Genomic DNA, 18,867 nt, shown 5'->3' on the forward strand with positions numbered 1-18,867 from the left:
TTCTAGGTTTGTCAGTGGTGACAGTTGGTAGCCACCATTTTGTGACTCCAAGGGAATTTCTGTCAGGAAGGCCTCTAGGCCTGAGGTGAAGAACTATGAGGGCGAAAGAGCACCTATCCCCTAGACCAACACCTTGAAAAATCTAGTGGACACAAAAATAAATAAAGGCATGAGGGGCTAAAAGGGGACAAAATAAATAATAAATTAGAGGGACTACGCAAAAGGCCAGACAGGTCTAACACATACCCATCCCTCTTTGTTTCTATTAATAACTATTGCTTCATGAAAGGATATGAGCACTTCTGCAAAATTACCATAAGTCCCAGTTTGATAATGGATTATTTTGTCTTCTCCTCATGAATAAATTATCATATTGTCATCATTGAGGTAGAATGTGATAATGAAGATTTGGTTCCCTCACCGGCCTGTCTATGCCATCTTACCAGCATGGTTGTGCGTAGGTCAAACTTCTCGGCTAGCTGTGTGATGTAAATGTGGACGGACACCAGATCATTTTTGTCATTTTCTTCCACCTCCCGAATGATGTCAGCCACCCACTCAAACTGATGCTGGGTCCGGGTCACCCAGATGAAGTAAACCTGAAAAGACATAACCCACTCTGAGGTTAAATGAAAAATTGCCATTTCTTGTATCAAATGTGAGAAGGTGAAATGCATTCAAAAGATGCCTGGTAATGAGAAGTAAATGAGAAAGTAAAACTGCTTTAACATTAACAATCACGTATCATATCCTGTTGCATATTTACCCAAAACTGCGACAAAATCTCATCAGATCACCTAAAGGGTATTCCATTCTAATATTTCGTTTTAAAGATTGTGCTAAGAAAATATCAATACTTCATTATTTACTACTAAAAAATCATGAAGGTAAACTTTTATAAGTGTAGGGTTACTATGCATACCTTGATGACATATATATTTAGAACAGTAAAGAGTTCATTGTTAATCTACATTTTGCCTGTATACTTACCTTATTTGTATTTTGGTAGTCAATATTCAGGCAATTGTTTTTATTCAGCACAATATTTAAAACAATATATCCTGACAAACAACAGCTGCAAAGGCAGTGTGTATTTATGCATAGCCATTTTGCAGACTCTCTTAAATGTCAGATACCTAACAACATTACTAAATATCTAGGGGAGGGGTAGAAATGGATGACATCAAACTGGCATAAATTCAATGCCTGTAAAAATTAACTCTTTATTTTCTCAAGAAAACCCGCTCTGCTGTAGTCAGGCATTATAATTTATAGCACACCAGGGAGGCACTCGGCCTCTCTGGTGGGAACCCAATGATGAAGCATGTCTCCAACTAGGTTGGTGAGTGAGAGTTCTTTTTACAAACAAGAGTGACTTCTTTTGTCGGCTCTTCTTTTCTCTTCTTTTGGTTGCACTCTTTTGTTGCTTATTTGATATTACCATCAGGGGGGATCAAGAGTGACTCCTTATACTTCTTTCTCTCTCTCTGGTTGATTACTTATATTGTTATAATGGAACAAAAGTGTTTCTTATTGGGAGTTCCCGAATCTAAATATATTAGAATGAGGTGACAATAAAGGGTCAGTTCAGATAATCAATAAAGAGTTCTTATGAGAGAAATCAATTCATAAGCATAAAGCCTCTGCCTGTCACGGTGGAAAAGGTGGAAAATATTCTCAGCTCTAACTCAGCAGACAATCAATGAAAAATAGACTAAGCAACCTCTCATGTAGAGAAGTATAAAACTCAAAGATGAGTCCTTTCAGAGAGTTGGGAAAGGAATCCGTAATTCCTCATCTGGCTGCTACTCTGGGGACACGCACCAATAGAAACACACGATATTCTATGTTGCAACATTATTTTCTTATATCTCCTGCATTCTCCAATAGTGTTTCAGTAAAATCCTGAAAATAGGCAAACTCCACATTTTCGCACACTTGTACGTTAGTCTTTAGACATCAGACCTTGAAAAGTTACATTGTTTGCATTCTTTGGCCTAGACTGCTCTACTCATGACTCATTCTCCCTGTTGCCTCCTCTACCCCCCTGTGAGAACCTGACTATCAGTTTTGCAATAAAAAACTAGTATGTATTCACTAGCTAACATAGGGCTTCTGGAAAATTACAACATCTGTAACAAAGAGAAGAAAAACATCTTGGGCAAACAACAATCTAAATGAGAAAAAAACGCCATTGGTTGTTAATGCATTATTTTCAGTTAGCACTGCACTGACATGTAGGCTAACTTAAACCAACACATATTTAATAACATTTTAGGCTTATAACATTTAAGTATGATTGCCTACTACAAATCTTCAGGTTTAGTATATGTGTTATTTAAATGCTGGCTTTGCCCAATTATAATTAAAAAAATATTTTGTTTGCAAATAATATTCCCTCTAACAAACAATAACTGGGCTATGCCACAAGGTTCAGGTGAGATGAAAAACTGTGACAGTCAGCTAATATGATAGCCACTCTCCTGACTCTCTATGAGACTAAAGAAGGTAGAAAGGTCTAACCATAAAACATGGGACATTCTTAAAAAATACCTCCTAGCCATGGGGACAGTTCAAAAACTGTACACCTATTTGCTACCTCCTGCTAGCCAAGACTTACCTTCTCATAGTCTTAACAGCCAAGTATTTTAATGACAGCTGTAGACACCTTTCTCTTTTGCAAGTTCAACTCTTGAAATTGCTCCCAGAGACCAAGCGAGAAACAGAGAACTATCTCACACTGACTTACAAGAAACTTTGGGCCTGATATATAAAGCACATTTGTAGTTTCAAAGCCTGTGGTTCTCAAATTTTGTGGGTTTGAGAACACAAAAAGGCAAGACACAATGTAGTAATGATACACTGCGAGCCAGAAAATTGTTTCTGATATACAACATGTAGTTGTTCGATTCTTTCTATTTAAGAAGGAGGAGTAGGTATCCCCCTCCTCCTTCCAAGCTGGAAAGCATGTATCACCGATTCAATATGAATACTCAAAAGGGGGTAGTTTCTATTCTCAAAGTGTAAGCTTCGCCCAATTGACAGCTTCGAAGTTGTAAATGTTTGGGCATTGCAGGGAGAAGATAGCGATCCAAGTTAAGCTCCAAACTCCCTTCAATACCATCCACAGAAAGCCTATTTTAATATCAGACGGGAGCACCTGCTATAATATGGGTCACGGGATGCAATGAAAAAGAAGGCAGAGTGAGAATGCAAATGAAGAGTTGGTAGTCTGATGCTCATCCCTCCATCCTGGCAATCATAGGGTTTCTGTGGCTGGAGCCTAACTGGTTTTAAAGGTGGAAACCAGTGACCTAGCAGTCTGTTTCCTGAAGGACCACTGGGTAAATAGTGACAGTCATCTCACCCTATATCCTGACCATCCCACATTTTCCCTGCTCGGGACGGCAATGCATTAATAATGGCAGTCCAAGTTAGGGAGATTCCACTACGCCCCCCCTCCCGATGCAGGAAGAAACTAGAAATGTGTTAAGTAGGCAAAAGGTGCCCATGCCCCATTCATGGAATTCGTTTTTACAAACTTAACCAACTTCTTCAATTTTCTGATGCTGGCAAAGTTAAAAAATGTGTGAGAAGAAATCAACAAATCTCTAATGGGATAATACTCCCACAAATTCTTTTATGAAATAATCTCCCACTAAATAATTTTGAGAGAAATTTCAATCCTCCAACATAATCGTACGAAGTGCACAAAGATGTGTTTTTACAAAGTCATGAACTTTGTAGCCAGCATAATTTAAAAATTGCACATCCCTACTTCTTACAAAGTACAGCACTTATTATGTCACTATGGTTCTATGTAAAGTTTAAAATAAAGCTTTCCTTAAATATGGAAATGGACATAAATTCTGAAGTTTATTTCAGTATTAGTCATTTTAGATTACTGCTACTGTTAATACATATTCATTATTTTTGTATTTAGTTACAATATCCTTACCTTCTTACACAGAATCTTGGAATTGACAGAGGATTTGAAGACGAGATCTTTGAGAATAGAAGCAAAGGGCGTTACCCCAATGCCTCCTCCCACAAGCACAGATACCTCAAACTTGTTCCACTCTTGGTGCCCCTCCCCAAAGGGTCCATCAAGGTAGATCTAAACAGAAAAGTAGTCAATAAAAAATATCAGCAAGCAGAAACATTGCAAAGGCACAAGAGCTTGTTTACATTTCAATGCACCTATAAGTTTGTAATTGTCACATATTGGTGCTAATTACATCTAAAGATATAATGAATTACATATCACTGTCCACTGTCATCACAAGTAGGATGATTATTTGTGCCTTATGGATGTTCCAGTACTTGTGGCGGAGTGAGAACTCTGGGGAGCACAACAAGTCAGAGATATGGAATTCTAAATACAGAGTTCATTTAATAAGAGGAAGAAGCTTGTCACTGTGCAGATATCGAAATCTATTAAGGAAACTTTTGAAAACAGTGCTCCGAAAACCTTTACTTAAGATTCAAGAACAACGTAGGGCAAGAAGTCATAATATGGCCGTGAAGAAGCGGTGGAGAAAGACACTGTAAAATGTGTTGGCTGACATGGTTAAGACTGGTTATCTAAAGGATCAATCTTTGACATGTTTATAAATGTTTGTAATTCAGCAATCTACTTAGAAATATTTTGTAAAATATTGTACTATATTTTATGATAGATTTAGAATGCTTTGAAGGTAAGAATGTTCTTTTGACTCCATTCCAATAGTAATTCTCTAATGGGGCATACCGGTGGAAATATGATATGCAATTAGGCTGGGTTTGGGGAATCAGAGTAAGGATGGTCTGAGTCATAGCAGGGCCCAGGTGTGTATGATTTCAGAGGCACACATCTTCACATAATACAGAATTGAATAGGTCAGGATGCCTCCTGATCTCAAGGCTTCAGGGATCTGTTTCATGACAGTCCACATCATGTGTTGGTTGTTGTACTGTCTGCATACCACTTCAACACATTCAATATATCAATTCCTTGATGTGAGCAGAGGCCACATCAAACCACTGATTAATTTGTATGGTCATTAGCAGGCCTTTTTACGTCCCTAAGACCTAAGGGTGTATGAAATGCTTCTGTGTCCATGCAATTAAGGTATGTAGATTGATAAGAGGTGGGCTAAAATGTCAAAATCCTTCATAACATACCATAATGTAATTCAAGGAAATAATCTCTACCCATCTTTTAATATGAGGTTTAAGATGCATAGGAACATGCAGCTGGCTTTCATTAAATATACAGGCGACCACACAGATATAGGACAAAATAAAGTATCATTTTATAGACAGAAAAGTGTTCTGAGTTACACTGCAATTGAGCCCAAGGCTTTGGATAATGTTTTGAATACTTCTCCAAATCAACGGCCCAATACAGCCGATATACAGCCAGTAATTCCTTGATTAGGACATATGAAAACTTGAGTTTGGCCGTATTGGTATTTCTACCGGCCATTACACCAGAAATGGATTTGTTTCTTGGCGTCTCTGAGCACAAATAATCAATCAAGAAAATCCGGTCCACTTGGTGCTGCTGCAGCAGACCATGAGTTATACTGCAGTCCAAATAAAACTTGCTTTTGTCTAGATCATTCCTGTAGATCACAAAGACAATACTTTCTTTACAGATCAAATTGATGATCACATTTACCTCTTTACACACTTGGATAGTGGGAAGAAATAGCATGAGAACAACAACATGGACAAAGCATAAAAAGCCAGATGTACCACTACACTCATTTACATTTGATATCAGCTTTTTAACAGCATCTATGGGGCTGCAGAGGATGAACTTTATGACACTTATTGATACAAGGCACCTACCTTGGGATATCCGCCAAGCTCAGCAACACTCTCAGTGGAGTACTGTTCCCGCAAGCGGGTTGTCCATGGGCCAGCAGCTCTAATATGCAGGCTCAAAAAGTCCTCATGGGGAGCAGTGGTCAAGGTGAAGGGGTGGTACTCATTGGTTCCTAGGGATAAGCAGGCAATCCTTACCCACTGCCCAGATTTGTATTCAAAGTCATTGGGCCGCTGAAATCTCAGATTAGTGACTCCTGAAACAAAGTGGAAAATTACCTTTTCATTTATTCACACGGTTAGTTATAGAAAGATACATGATGATTCAATGGATTTCCATGTTGTCACACTCCAACCTATACAGATAGAGTATACAGATACTGCTTAGTGTAACTCTAGTGTAATAAAGCTGTACTCCAAACTCGGTTGTGTTAAGTTGCTTTCAGCAAACTACAGGCTGCAGATCATTACGGAGTACCAGTGCTGCCTGGAGTGGGACTGCGTGTGCAAAGAGAATGTGCTATGCAGCGACATTTTGACAATGGACTACAATTCCTAGAAGACCACAAACATTCATGTACACCAGAGAGAAGGAAAACACCTTGGAGTATAACTTCCCTAGTGGTTTATGGCTTCCTTTGCCAAGCAATTTAATAGCATGTTGCTGCAGCAGGACATTACTACAGGGATCTCTAATTTCTCTAGCCTAGGCCTATTGCTTGCTAAGGATTTGTAGTAATAGACATTGGGAATACAGAGAAGTATTCAGAATGTTGTTGTTGTTGGTGAAAGGAAACAGAGAACTACTTTCATGAAGATATATCCAAAGTCTTCTAAAAACTGGGATTGTTACATTTTATTAAGGGTTACTGTGATGGAAAAGGAAGGATTCTCAGATTGGACTTTGTTGCATATGTATATATGAATGTCATGCATATAGTATTAGAGTTCCAATATGCACATATTGATTGTTATGTCTAGAGAACAAAGGGCTGTTAACATTGTTGATCATCTTGCAGTTATACAGATGTCAAGTAGACACTACAACTTATCTACCACAAGACAGCGTATATCGACAAAGCTTGAGGTGGCTATAGTGATCATAGGGAAGAGTGCTATTGAGTTAGGGGTGAGGGTTGTATTTACACTCAAATGTATGTATACATCTATTTTTTACCTTACATGCGATGCCAAAATAAAATGCCATTCCTCACAGGTCGGGGCTCCTATGCTCAGGCGTCACTGTACTATATATCCAAAGACAAAACACTCCCAGAATCCAAAAGTGTAATACGAGCCACACTATCTGATGAGTTGGTATGAAGTATTTTATTCCAGCAGGCATCCACCAAGATGCGTTCAGACCCCTCCCAGGTCTTGATCACATGGTGTAAAGGATGGTCAGTTTTTTTGCTTTGCTTTTAAAACATGAAGAGAGGACATAAACAGTGAGGAAGGACTTTAAACTTGTTTGCAAAACGTGCTTCCAGGGTGGTGATAATTACACTTAATAACAGAGTCCATAATTGTTTTTACAAAAACCACTGAAAAGATTAATGCTCTTACCAATTAAGAATTGTCCACAATAATAGTGGTCAAATAATTCATAATGTAAATATTTCAACGCCAGGTTGGTTGTATGACTACGATTACCATAATTCTTTGTTAGTGTATCAAGTCCTTTGCTCACAATATTCATACTTAAATGGATCTTTCATAGCTCATTGTAGCTGTATATAACATAATATCAATATCAACTTCCATCCTCTGGAAATAAATTTCATATCCTGCTCGGCGACATCAATATTCTGTACAACTGATGAATAATAGCTGCAAGTGAAGGCTATGTTACCAGTTGATGGTGAAAGTGCCTATCATGTGCTTGGTTTTGGATGGCAGCACACAGCTAGGGTTTGCAGGGGAAAATTCCCCAGCATGTTGGTGAGTTTTTTGGCAACAGCAGAAAACTTTCAGCAGAGATCTGTCTCTTTAATAATGAAGATTAAATTGCTGCTATTAATCAGCAGATTCGCAGAATATTGTGGACAATTCTTAAGTGGGTGAACAATTCAGAACACTAATGAATGATCAATGAACTTTTCAGTTGTTTTCTGTAAAAATTATTATGGACTGAGTTAATAAGTGCATTGATCACCGCCGTGGATACACGCTTTCTAATCAAATTTATTTAAAGTTCTTCCTCACTGTTTATGTCTTCAGTTCATGTTTTAAAAGCAAACCAACTGACCACCCTTTATACCATGTGATCAAGACCCGGGAGTAGTCTAACAAATATATATATATATATATATATATTCACACAGGTTTCTCTCTTCAGAGAAGAAATTGAGTCGCTCCTTTCCATGAATTTAAAAGCGTTTAATGGCTGGCTGCAGAGAGGCATTTCCTAATGCATTTCGGTCTTCACTGAGACCTTTCTCAAAGGGGCCTCGGCATAGTGGGTGTAGCAGCTTGCACAGTGGGAGGGTTTTTGTGAAGAGTTCAGGCCCTCTAGTGGATGCCTCAGGGGGCTGGCTGTCTCTCAAGTCCTGCTGGTTCTTGTGGTCCACTGCTGCTACTCCGGATATTTTCCATTTGCCGTGATTTTTAAAACTGCAGTTATTTTACATGGAATCCCTGTTTCCACTTTTCGGTAACAAGGACACAACCGAGGTCCAGTCCTCGGTGGCTGCTCGCTGCCCTTTGGCTCACGCAGACACACTGACTGATCCAGGGTTCGGGCGCGGCGCTCTTTCTGGAGGTGCGTAACTCGAGGCAGGATCAGACCTTTGTTTATTCACACAGGTTTCTCTCTTCAGAGAAGAAATTGAGTCGCTCCTTTCCATGAATTTAAAAGCGTTTAATGGCTGGCTGCAGAGAGGCATTTCCTAATGCATTTCGGTCTTCACTGAGACCTTTCTCAAAGGGGCCTCGGCATAGTGGGTGTAGCAGCTTGCACAGTGGGAGGGTTTTTGTGAAGAGTTCAGGCCCTCTAGTGGATGCCTCAGGGGGCTGGCTGTCTCTCAAGTCCTGCTGGTTCTTGTGGTCCACTGCTGCTACTCCGGATATTTTCCATTTGCCGTGATTTTTAAAACTGCAGTTATTTTACATGGAATCCCTGTTTCCACTTTTCGGTAACAAGGACACAACCGAGGTCCAGTCCTCGGTGGCTGCTCGCTGCCCTTTGGCTCACGCAGACACACTGACTGATCCAGGGTTCGGGCGCGGCACTCTTTCTGGAGGTGCGTAACTCGAGGCAGGATCAGACCTTTGTTTATTCACACAGGTTTCTCTCTTCAGAGAAGAAATTGAGTCGCTCCTTTCCATGAATTTAAAAGCGTTTAATGGCTGGCTGCAGAGAGGCATTTCCTAATGCATTTCGGTCTTCACTGAGACCTTTCTCAAAGGGGCCTCGGCATAGTGGGTGTAGCAGCTTGCACAGTGGAGGGTTTTTGTGAAGAGTTCAGGCCCTCTAGTGGATGCCTCAGGGGGCTGGCTGTCTCTCAAGTCCTGCTGGTTCTTGTGGTCCACTGCTGCTACTCCGGATATTTTCCATTTGCCGTGATTTTTAAACTCGACGGCGGGCCGCCGCAAAATATGAATGCTCCGTTACCTTACCCAAAATTGAGCCGAACACAAACGCTGAACTTAAGGTAGCAGGCCTTTAATGAGCAGTACAGGCAGGATCATGCTGGTGGGTATAATTTGACAGCTGCAATCGCGAGGTGCCTGACGCGTTTCGAAGGCAAAGTCCTTCTTCCTCAGAGGCGGTTACAGATGCGTGCTTGGTTCCACATCCATTAATGCTCGCTGTACGCTCCCAGATGGGTGGGTCAAATGTCCCAAGCCGCCCATGTGGAATGCTGACTGCGGATCAAGGCACGTTATTGGTGGGGGCCCATATATGGGCTTGAAAAGGACAGAAATTAGTGCACCATCAGCGGTTTAACTTTGGGACTACAATATCCATGATGCTCTGGGACATTGGACCCGCCCATCTGGGGGCGTTCAGCGAGCATTAATGGATGTGGAACCAAGCACGCATCTGTGACCGCGACCGCCTCTGAGGAAGAAGGACTTTGCCTTCAAAACGCGTCAGGCACATCGCGATTGCAGCTGTCAAATTATACCCACCAGCATCATCCTGCCTGTACTGCTCATTAAAGGCCTGCCACCTTAAGTTCAGCGTTTGTGTGCGGCACAATTTTGGGTAAGGCAACGGAGCATTCATATTTGGCGGCAGCCCGCCGTCGAGTTGCACCACCCCGCTAACAAGGGAGCCACGCGGCTGGATATATGCCAAGCCGCCCATGTGGAATGCTGACTGCGGATCAAGGCACGTTGTTGGTGGGGGCCCATATACGGGCTTGAAAAGGACAGAAATGAGTGCACCATCAGCGGTTTAACTTTGGGACTACAATATCCATGATGCTCTGGGACATTGGACCCGCCCATCTGGGGGCGTACAGCGAGCATTAATGGATGTGGAACCAAGCACGCATCTTTGACCGCGACCGCCTCTGAGGAAGAAGGACTTTGCCTTCGAAACGCGTCAGGCACATCGCGATTGCAGCTGTCAAAATATACCCACCAGCATCATCCTGCCTGTACTGCTCATTAAAGGCCTGCCACCTTAAGTTCAGCGTTTGTGTGCGCCTCAATTTTGGGTAAGGCATCGGAGAATTCATATATATATATATATATATATATATATATATATATATATTCACTGAAAAAACCATAGGTTATAGACAATATATAGTTAGGAATTAGCATTTACAAAACCTTGAAAATTCACTGAAAAAACCATAGGTTATACACCATATATCGTTAGGAATTAGCATTTAAAAAACCTTATTTTACTCACACAAAACCATTGAAATTCCATATATAGTTAGTTGCACTAACTATATATCGCGCACCCGCAATCCACTGCTGATGATGTCACATATTACATCATTCATGACATGGTCAGTGACATCACTGATGACATCACTGATGACATCTCAAATGACATCACTGATGACATCACTGATGACAACATCCAGTGACTGTATGTTTCTGTAAAGTTAAAATATGTCTTACACATTGAAGAATGAGTGGATGTATAAGTGTCTGGACGAAGGATTTAGTAGGTGCATGACTGAATGTATGAGTGAGTGATTAAATGTGTCTCACTGAGTGCATGGGTTAGTGACTAAACTGTCTTAATTTGTGCATCATTATGTCTGTTGTTCTGTAAACTGCTGCATGTGTTGATCAGTAGCTATATGAGTAACTATATGGGTTATTGATTGATTGCCCAAGTATTTGCATGGGAGACTGAGTGTGTGTGTGGCTGGCTGGGAGGTGTGTGACTCTGTGCAGATCAATGTGTACTTGTATCAATGATTGTATAAGAGAGTAAGTATGTGTTAGTATATGGTTGAAAACGTAGGGTGCTCTATGTTTAACTGTATAGATTAGAAAATGGAAGTGTGATTGATTCTTTACAGGACTGACTAGGTGTGTGAGTAACTCCATGGATGAGTGGCAGAGTGTGAGTGTCTGTATAGGTGTATGAGTGCATATGATAGTGTTGTAAAGATGAGTGATTGTATGTATGAATGATTGCATGGGTGAATGAGTGAATGTGTGTGTAGACGTACGAATCAGTGAGTGCGTATGTAGTAACTAGTATTGGTGTGTCAATGGTTTCAAAAATTATACTCTGTATTTAACACTGGGTGAAACAGAGGTTATATTAAAATGTGAAGAGATGCATTGTATTGTCACATGAATGATATCATCAGTGATGTGGTCATTGATGTCAAATGAGATGTCATCAGTGATGTCATCAGTGATGTCATTTGAGATGTCATCAGTGATGTCATCAGTGATGTCACTGACCATGTCATGAATGATGTAATATGTGACATCATCAGCAGTGGATTGCGGGTGCGCGATATATAGTTAGTGCAACTAACTATATATGGAATTTCAATGGTTTTGTGTGAGTAAAATAAGGTTTTTTAAATGCTAATTCCTAACGATATATGGTGTATAACCTATGGTTTTTTCAGTGAATTTTCAAGGTTTTGTAAATGCTAATTCCTAACTATATATGGTCTATAACCTATGGTTTTTTCAGTGAATTTTCAAGGTTTTGTAAATGCTAATTCCTAACTATATATGGTCTATAACCTATGGTTTTTTCAGTGAATTTCAATGGTTTTTTAATAGCAAATATCATAAGCTGTCGAATGTCAAGTACGTGGTAAGTAAAAACATTTTCGTGTTTATGCACACTGATCTGCTTTGAATGCTGCCCCCCCCCTCATTTCTATTAGGAGTACTCTCTCTTTGCAGATAGTGAAGGGTAGTTAATGCAGGCCTTTGCCCCCGTTGTAATCCGTCGTGCCTGCTTCTCTCTCCATTTGATTGATTGTTCTCTTTGGTTCATTCTCTATTTACAAACAAGCACAGAGTCGCAATACTCTGTTTAGTCTTTGCAGATAGCGAAAAATCGTGTAAAAAAACAAAAGGAATCGAGCAAAATCAGTAGGCCACTAATGGGATCTCTTTTTGACCTCGCTAAAATAGAAACATTAGGAACAACCTGTTGAAAATAGCAATGTGTATGTACATAAGCGGCGTTCATTTGTGTTCACAGTACCCCTTGTTGATTGTTTGAATCGAGCATTGAATTGTTCGAAGTTGGTTCTCTTAAGGATCTTCTCTGCCTGCAAACGAGGAAGAATAGGAATATTCTCTCTCCCTTTGCAGATAGTGAAGGGTAGGTAACGCAAACCTTTAACACGTCGTGCCTATTTCGTTCCTCATTGATTGATTGTTTGCCCGAACATTGACTGTTTGGGAATTGGTTCTTTTTGGAGGTATTCCCTGTTTGCAAATAAACGTAGGAAAATCTTTGCAAGTAGTGAAAGGGTAGGTAATGCGGACCTTTCTCCCCCGTTGTAATCTGTCATGCCTATCTACTCCCCACTGATTGATGCACCTGTTTCACCCGGACCATTTACTAGAGATAGGTCATCTGGCCCGACCAGAGAGCACCCCTAGTGAAAAGGACATATGCAATAATAAGGAAGTGATCACTGTATCCTGTTAACAGAAACTTTAGCATGAAACAACCTGGAAAGAAAGGAATAGGAAAACGAAAATCAGTAGGCCACTGATGAACTTTTTATTAAATAACAAACAAAGAAACGATAACAATACGTAATGATAAAACCTATTATTGTCCTAGAAACAAGAAACGTTAGAAGTAAGCCCGTAATAAGAAACCTGAAAACAGTAAGAGAAACCAAGTGTGACATTGCAACGGCCACAAGGCAACGAGGCTTCATCGCCCCTCACTGCCCCAAAACGTGTCTGTCCCACCGCCTGCCACGCCCAAATAACGGCAAACTGGGAAAGATACAAGTCAGCAGACATCCGCCCCATTCTGGAAACTTCCAAAGTGCAACAGGTTTGCGGCTACGCCCAGCCGGAAGCAACACATATAAGGCGGGTCCTGCTGCCAACCGTCGGCCAGGAGATCATCACGTAGGGTGTAGCCGGAGGAGAGGCCGAGGCCGAGGCCAGCGGGACCCGGCCAGGGGGATTGACAACACTGGAGAGTTGCAGGGGGGGAAATGTCCGTGTCCTCGACCCTCCCCTCTCTCTCCCAGTCCGGCCACCATCAACCAGAGGCCGAGGCCGACGGGATCTGGCCGCGGTGGCGGTAACCCTGGAGAATTGCAGGTTATACCCTCTCTCTCCCAGTCTGGGCCAGCATCCATGGAGGGCCTGGGAGTGGAGAGGCCACTGCACGAAAGGCCCAGAAGAGGCACCACACGCCAAGGCCTGCCCCACCGGATGAGCCAAGGAACCCGTTCATGGGGCCAGAGCAAAGGGCGTCCGGCCGCCATCCACCGGAGGTCCGGCCCAAAGACGGACGGGACATTTCTTCTTTCTTTTATAATGGCTGCGACAACACTGGGGGGGATGTCTTGCACATGCCTCCGACCCCCCCCCTCATCCTCATCGCCTGGTCCGGCCATAACAAATGTCAAGCGAGACGCCGTGGGGTGCACTGGGTGGGAGAGACGGTGCGAACAGGCCTCTCCCGCCTCCCCAGGTGGAGGCTTCCCAGCTGCACCCTCAGCGCTCCAGGCGCCCGGAAAAGGGTTCTTCCACTGTGGCGATGCTGCAACGTCTCGCCCGGCAGGGTGGAGCCCGTCCGCTCATTTGACCCCGCGATCGCCAGTAGCTACCAAACTCTCAAAATGGCGGTCGACCTGGCAAGAGCGGGCCCAGCATAAAGAAATGGCCCGGTCACTGGTTGACTCCACCACCGTAGTCCTCCACGACCTTGAAGATTCTAGAGGAGCCGCGGGAGTCCCCGACCCCCGCAGACACCCCCGATGGGGAATGACTGCCATGATCGCGTGGAGTGACGAAACTGTAGCCGCGGGACGTCGGCGCTCCCATGCTGGCGCCAGCCTCAGTTTGAATGACTAGAATCCTGCAGACCTCAGTTCCGGTGAAAGCACAGTGTGACCCGGTAGGAAAAATTGTTGCACCCCCTCCCCTTTTTGACTGATGGTTCAAACCACCGATCCTTTCCTTTGCCCTTTTAACGGAACTTTGGACTGCCTCCCTCCCCCCCCCCGCGGCACCCCACGCCGTTATTTGCTGGGCGGCAACTTACTAGACATCACCTTCGTGCCACCTAGATTTCAGCGCGTTCTGCTGCCTTGGAACTATTCGCACAACAGACCGCTACTGACAACCCACCCCCCGGGACGCCCCAAACCGGATACCCAAATCAGTGCGGCACCCAGGCAACATCTTCTGAATTTTCATAATTTGAAAGAACTAGTAACATGTCCTCATCAGGAATTTCCTCTTCAATCATCTCATCAGGAATCTCCTCATGAAAAGTCTGCAATGATGATTCTTGTAACTCTATGGTCTCCAAACATTCGATAAATTCGCCATCAAGAGATTGATCAAAAAAATCATTCAAGTCATCTCCTCCTTGTGAGAATATTTCATTATTGGTGCTGTCAATTTCATTAAATGTAGTGGATAATTCAAAAGAAATTGCCACGGTCTCTTCATTGTTTAAATGTTTTTACTGTTTTTGTTTTGTTGTATATATTTATAAGTTATTAAAATTTTATATTCCTACTACTTTGTTGGAGTGCTATATATTTTTAATGTGACACATAATTGTAAAAACTTTGATGTACAAAGAGTCATCCCTGGAATCTTCCGCTTCAGGCTCGGTCCCCTCCCCAATCACAATACAGGATGGTTTTCAGATAGTAGGAACGCGTGTGGTTTGACGGATCTCATCGGGTGTGGGCCTTGATCAACTATAACTCCTTTGAAGAGGGGTGATTCTTTACAGCTGGGGCCATAAACTACATCTGCAGGGCTAGCTGATAGCCTGGACAATCGGACACAGAGGAAGAGGAGTGTCAGAGGGTGCGGTAGTGAATAGGGCGAAAGGGAGGTGTCGGGCGGGCACAGAGTGTGATTCTCAGGGAATAGCAGCGCAGATGGGGGGAGGTTTATTGCCGATGCATAAGACAGAGAGCGGGGGTGACCAGTGCCTGGGGAAGATGCTTGCGAGGGTGGGGAGCCATGCTACGGATCAACAGCGTGCAGAGAGTGGGTCTGGTCAAGGCATCTAAAATGGCTGCCGTGCACGACAAAAGTGTGGCATTTCAAAAAAGGCAAGATGGCGCAGACAATGTTTTTCAACACTTCCTCATTTCCTTCGAATCAAACGTTAACAGACGTTGGTGCATATTACCAAAGTTAAGCGATATTTATCGCTAACGATGCTTAGCAACGAATTTTTTACCGCTAAGCATCGTCAGAAATTATCGCAGATAAACCTTGCTATTATCAAGGTTTATCGCAAATGCGATAAAAAACGGCCGTAATGCATGAATATCGCTAAAAAGTCAGCGATATTCATGCATTACCGAGCTAATGCTCTTAGCCATGTTATCCACCTCCCATTGGATAACATGGCTAAGAACTGCTCAGGGCAGGTGTTAGCGCGAATATCTCCAAAAGTGGGAATAGGAGATAGATATCTTGCATGTTGTAATGCAAGTTATTGTGGTATATGGAACTCATACCATAATCTCTCAGGAAAACAGAAACTGATCCTTTTGGGACCGCCTGAGAAGGCCTAGGGGGTGAGGGGTACTCTACTTTGCCCCCTTTTCACGTTCCGAACTATTTTATTTTACTCTCTTCTGTAATTACACAAAATGGCAGCGATAAGATGCATCAGAGACAGACAGTGAGAGAAAGGAGGCCGGAGATGAAGAAGAGATGTCAAATACACATTGGAGATAATATAGTGGGAGAAGGGAAGTAAATATGAGTAAACTTACCATGTAACATAAAAATGTTGCACTCTATACTATAAGTCTCATTTTATACTACAATCACTTCGCTACAACCTCATAAATTAAAAATAAAAATGAATAATGTCTCAAACAATTTTTGATTTCTAAATATAAATTTATTCTTCTGAATTTTCAAAATTTGAAAGAACTAGTAACATGTCCTCATCAGGAATTTCCTCTTCAATCATCTCATCAGGAATCTCCTCATGAAAAGTCTGCAATGATGATTCTTGTAACTCTATGGTCTCCAAACATTCGATAAATTCGCCATCAAGAGATTGATCAAAAAAATCATTCAAGTCATCTCCTCCTTGTGAGAATATTTCATTATTGGTGCTGTCAATTTCAATAAATGTAGTGGATAATTCAAAAGAAATTGCCACGGTCTCTTCATTGTGAGCCATTTTATTTTGAAATTGCTTGCTGTAAATTGCAGAAAAAAATAATCACTTTCATTTATCGTTTTTAGTAATACATAATATAAAACTAACTTTACCAAGTATTTAGTATAACAGAAGGACTGTAAATAAATAACAGAAAACATTTTTCAAATTATCTTAAAGTGTACAACATAGTTCCCCTTACAAATTAACAACTCACCTTTTTAAAAGTAGGAGAAGTGTTAGTACTGTGTAAATCAAACACCAGAAATTGAGCACCAAAAATTCCTCACAAATGTACCTCAGACAGTAGTATCACAAAATGGCTGTGGTTTCCTCTCATTTTAGATATATACATAACCCATTAACTTTCATCACACACAAATACAAAACCAAAGTAACATTTTAATTGGTTCTAAATTTCAACACTTTCAAATGTGTTTTCCCCATGCAATTTTCCATAGGACATTTAGATACGTCTACAGCCTGAATGGCTGAACGGAATTACACCAAACTTGGCAAAATGGTACATCAAACCTAAGACGTCAGGGAGGATCTACTATGCCCCCTTATGGTCATTTGCCCCTTCGCTTTGGCCTCCTCTTGTCTCTCGATCCTACCGAGAGACAAGATGGCGGCCGCTACGGACTGTTTGGAATGTTTACAGACGCCGGAGAACCAATCAGCTTCGCAAAGCTCCGTAACGCGAAAAGTACGCGAAGCGGAGCGCTGTTACAGATATATATCTTTTTTTGAACGTTAATTTCTCAAAATCCACTGGAGCACATATATTGAGACCTAGCAAAGGCACATCGGGCTACCAGTCCCTAATATTTTGCCAAGTTTCGTGCAAATCCATTCAGCCATTCGATTATTATTATTTTTTTTTTTTTTTGCCCCGCGGGGCCCTTTTAAAACCTCCACATCAAACCTAGGGGGTCAGGGAGGATCTACTATGCCCCCTTATGGTCATTTGCCCCTTCGCTTTGGCCTCCTCTTGTCTCTCGATCCTACCGAGAGACAAGATGGCGGCCGCTACGGACTGTTTGGAATGTTTACAGACGCCGGAGAACCAATCAGCTTCGCTTCACAAAGCTCCGTAACGCGAAAAGTACGCGAACTGGAGCGCTGCCCGGTCCGCTGTTACAGATATATATCTTTTTTTGAACGTTAATTTCTCAAAATCCACTGGAGCACATATATTGAGACCTAGCAAAGGCACATCGGGCTACCAGTCCCTAATATTTTGCCAAGTTTCGTGCAAATCCATTCAGCCGTTCGATTATTATTATTATTTATTTTTTTTGCCCCGCGGGGCCCTTTTAAAACCTCCACATCAAACCTAGGGGGTCAGGGAGGATCTACTATGCCCCCTTATGGTCATTTGCCCCTTCGCTTTGGCCTCCTCTTGTCTCTCGATCCTACCGAGAGACAAGATGGCGGCCGCTACGGACTGTTTGGAATGTTTACAGACGCCGGAGAACCAATCAGCTTCGCTTCACAAAGCTCCGTAACGCGAAAAGTACGCGAACTGGAGCGCTGCCCGGTCCGCTGTTACAGATATATATCTTTTTTTGAACGTTAATTTCTCAAAATCCACTGCAGCACATATATTGAGACCTAGCAAAGGCACATCGGGCTACCAGTCCCTACAATTTTGCCAAGTTTCGTGCAAATACATTCAGCCGTTCGGGCTAAAAGTGAGGCCAACCGCCCTATGGAAAACTCAATGTTAAAAACACGTTTTGGGACCCCCTTTTTTCTCAGCCCCCCCTTGACAAACCCCCCCCAAATTTTCAGTGGCTGCTCAGAAACAAAATGTTCCATTTTCCTGAAAATTTCAGCCAATTCTGTCCACAAACGCCAAAGTTATTAGACATAGAATTTTCAAATATCCCATAGAGAAAAAATCCTAACTATATATACCTACTGGCGACCGCCAGTAGGTAATATATATATATATATATATATATATATATATATATATATATATATATATATATATATATATATGTTAGACTTGGCATCTTTGGCGTGGTTTCCTCTGACTTTTTGCCTCTACCTCCAGTATTTTGTTATGCTGTGCTGGATGTAGTTTATGTTGGCTTAGAACTTTCGGCACCTTGCCACTGCTGATCAGTGTCAAAGTGGAAGTGCTCCCTGTGTAAATTGTTGTTACAATTCATTCTCCCTGATTGACATATTTGATTTACTAGTAAGTACCTAGTAAAGTGCACTGAAGTGTGCCAGGGCCTGTAAAT

The 18,867-nt window shown here is 42.0% G+C and overlaps 1 protein-coding gene across 2 annotated transcripts in view; it reads right to left on the minus strand.

Annotated features, from left to right (window-relative positions):
- Nucleotides 1-18,867, minus strand: part of LOC144826531 (dual oxidase 1-like) — a 1,074,750-nt gene that overhangs the window by 51,879 nt on the left and 1,004,004 nt on the right. For both annotated transcript variants that reach the window (XM_078684961.1, XM_078684960.1), the window contains 3 exons: nucleotides 5,836-6,068; nucleotides 3,959-4,117; nucleotides 444-599 (listed from right to left, as the gene is read on the minus strand). In XM_078684961.1, the coding sequence (XP_078541087.1) occupies nucleotides 444-599; nucleotides 3,959-4,117; nucleotides 5,836-6,068 (548 nt within the window). The remainder of the gene's footprint in view (nucleotides 1-443; nucleotides 600-3,958; nucleotides 4,118-5,835; nucleotides 6,069-18,867) is intronic.

Source organism: Lissotriton helveticus, chromosome 3_2 (assembly GCF_964261635.1).
Source record: "Lissotriton helveticus chromosome 3_2, aLisHel1.1, whole genome shotgun sequence".
In the NCBI taxonomy this organism is placed as follows: Eukaryota; Metazoa; Chordata; class Amphibia; order Caudata; family Salamandridae; genus Lissotriton; species Lissotriton helveticus.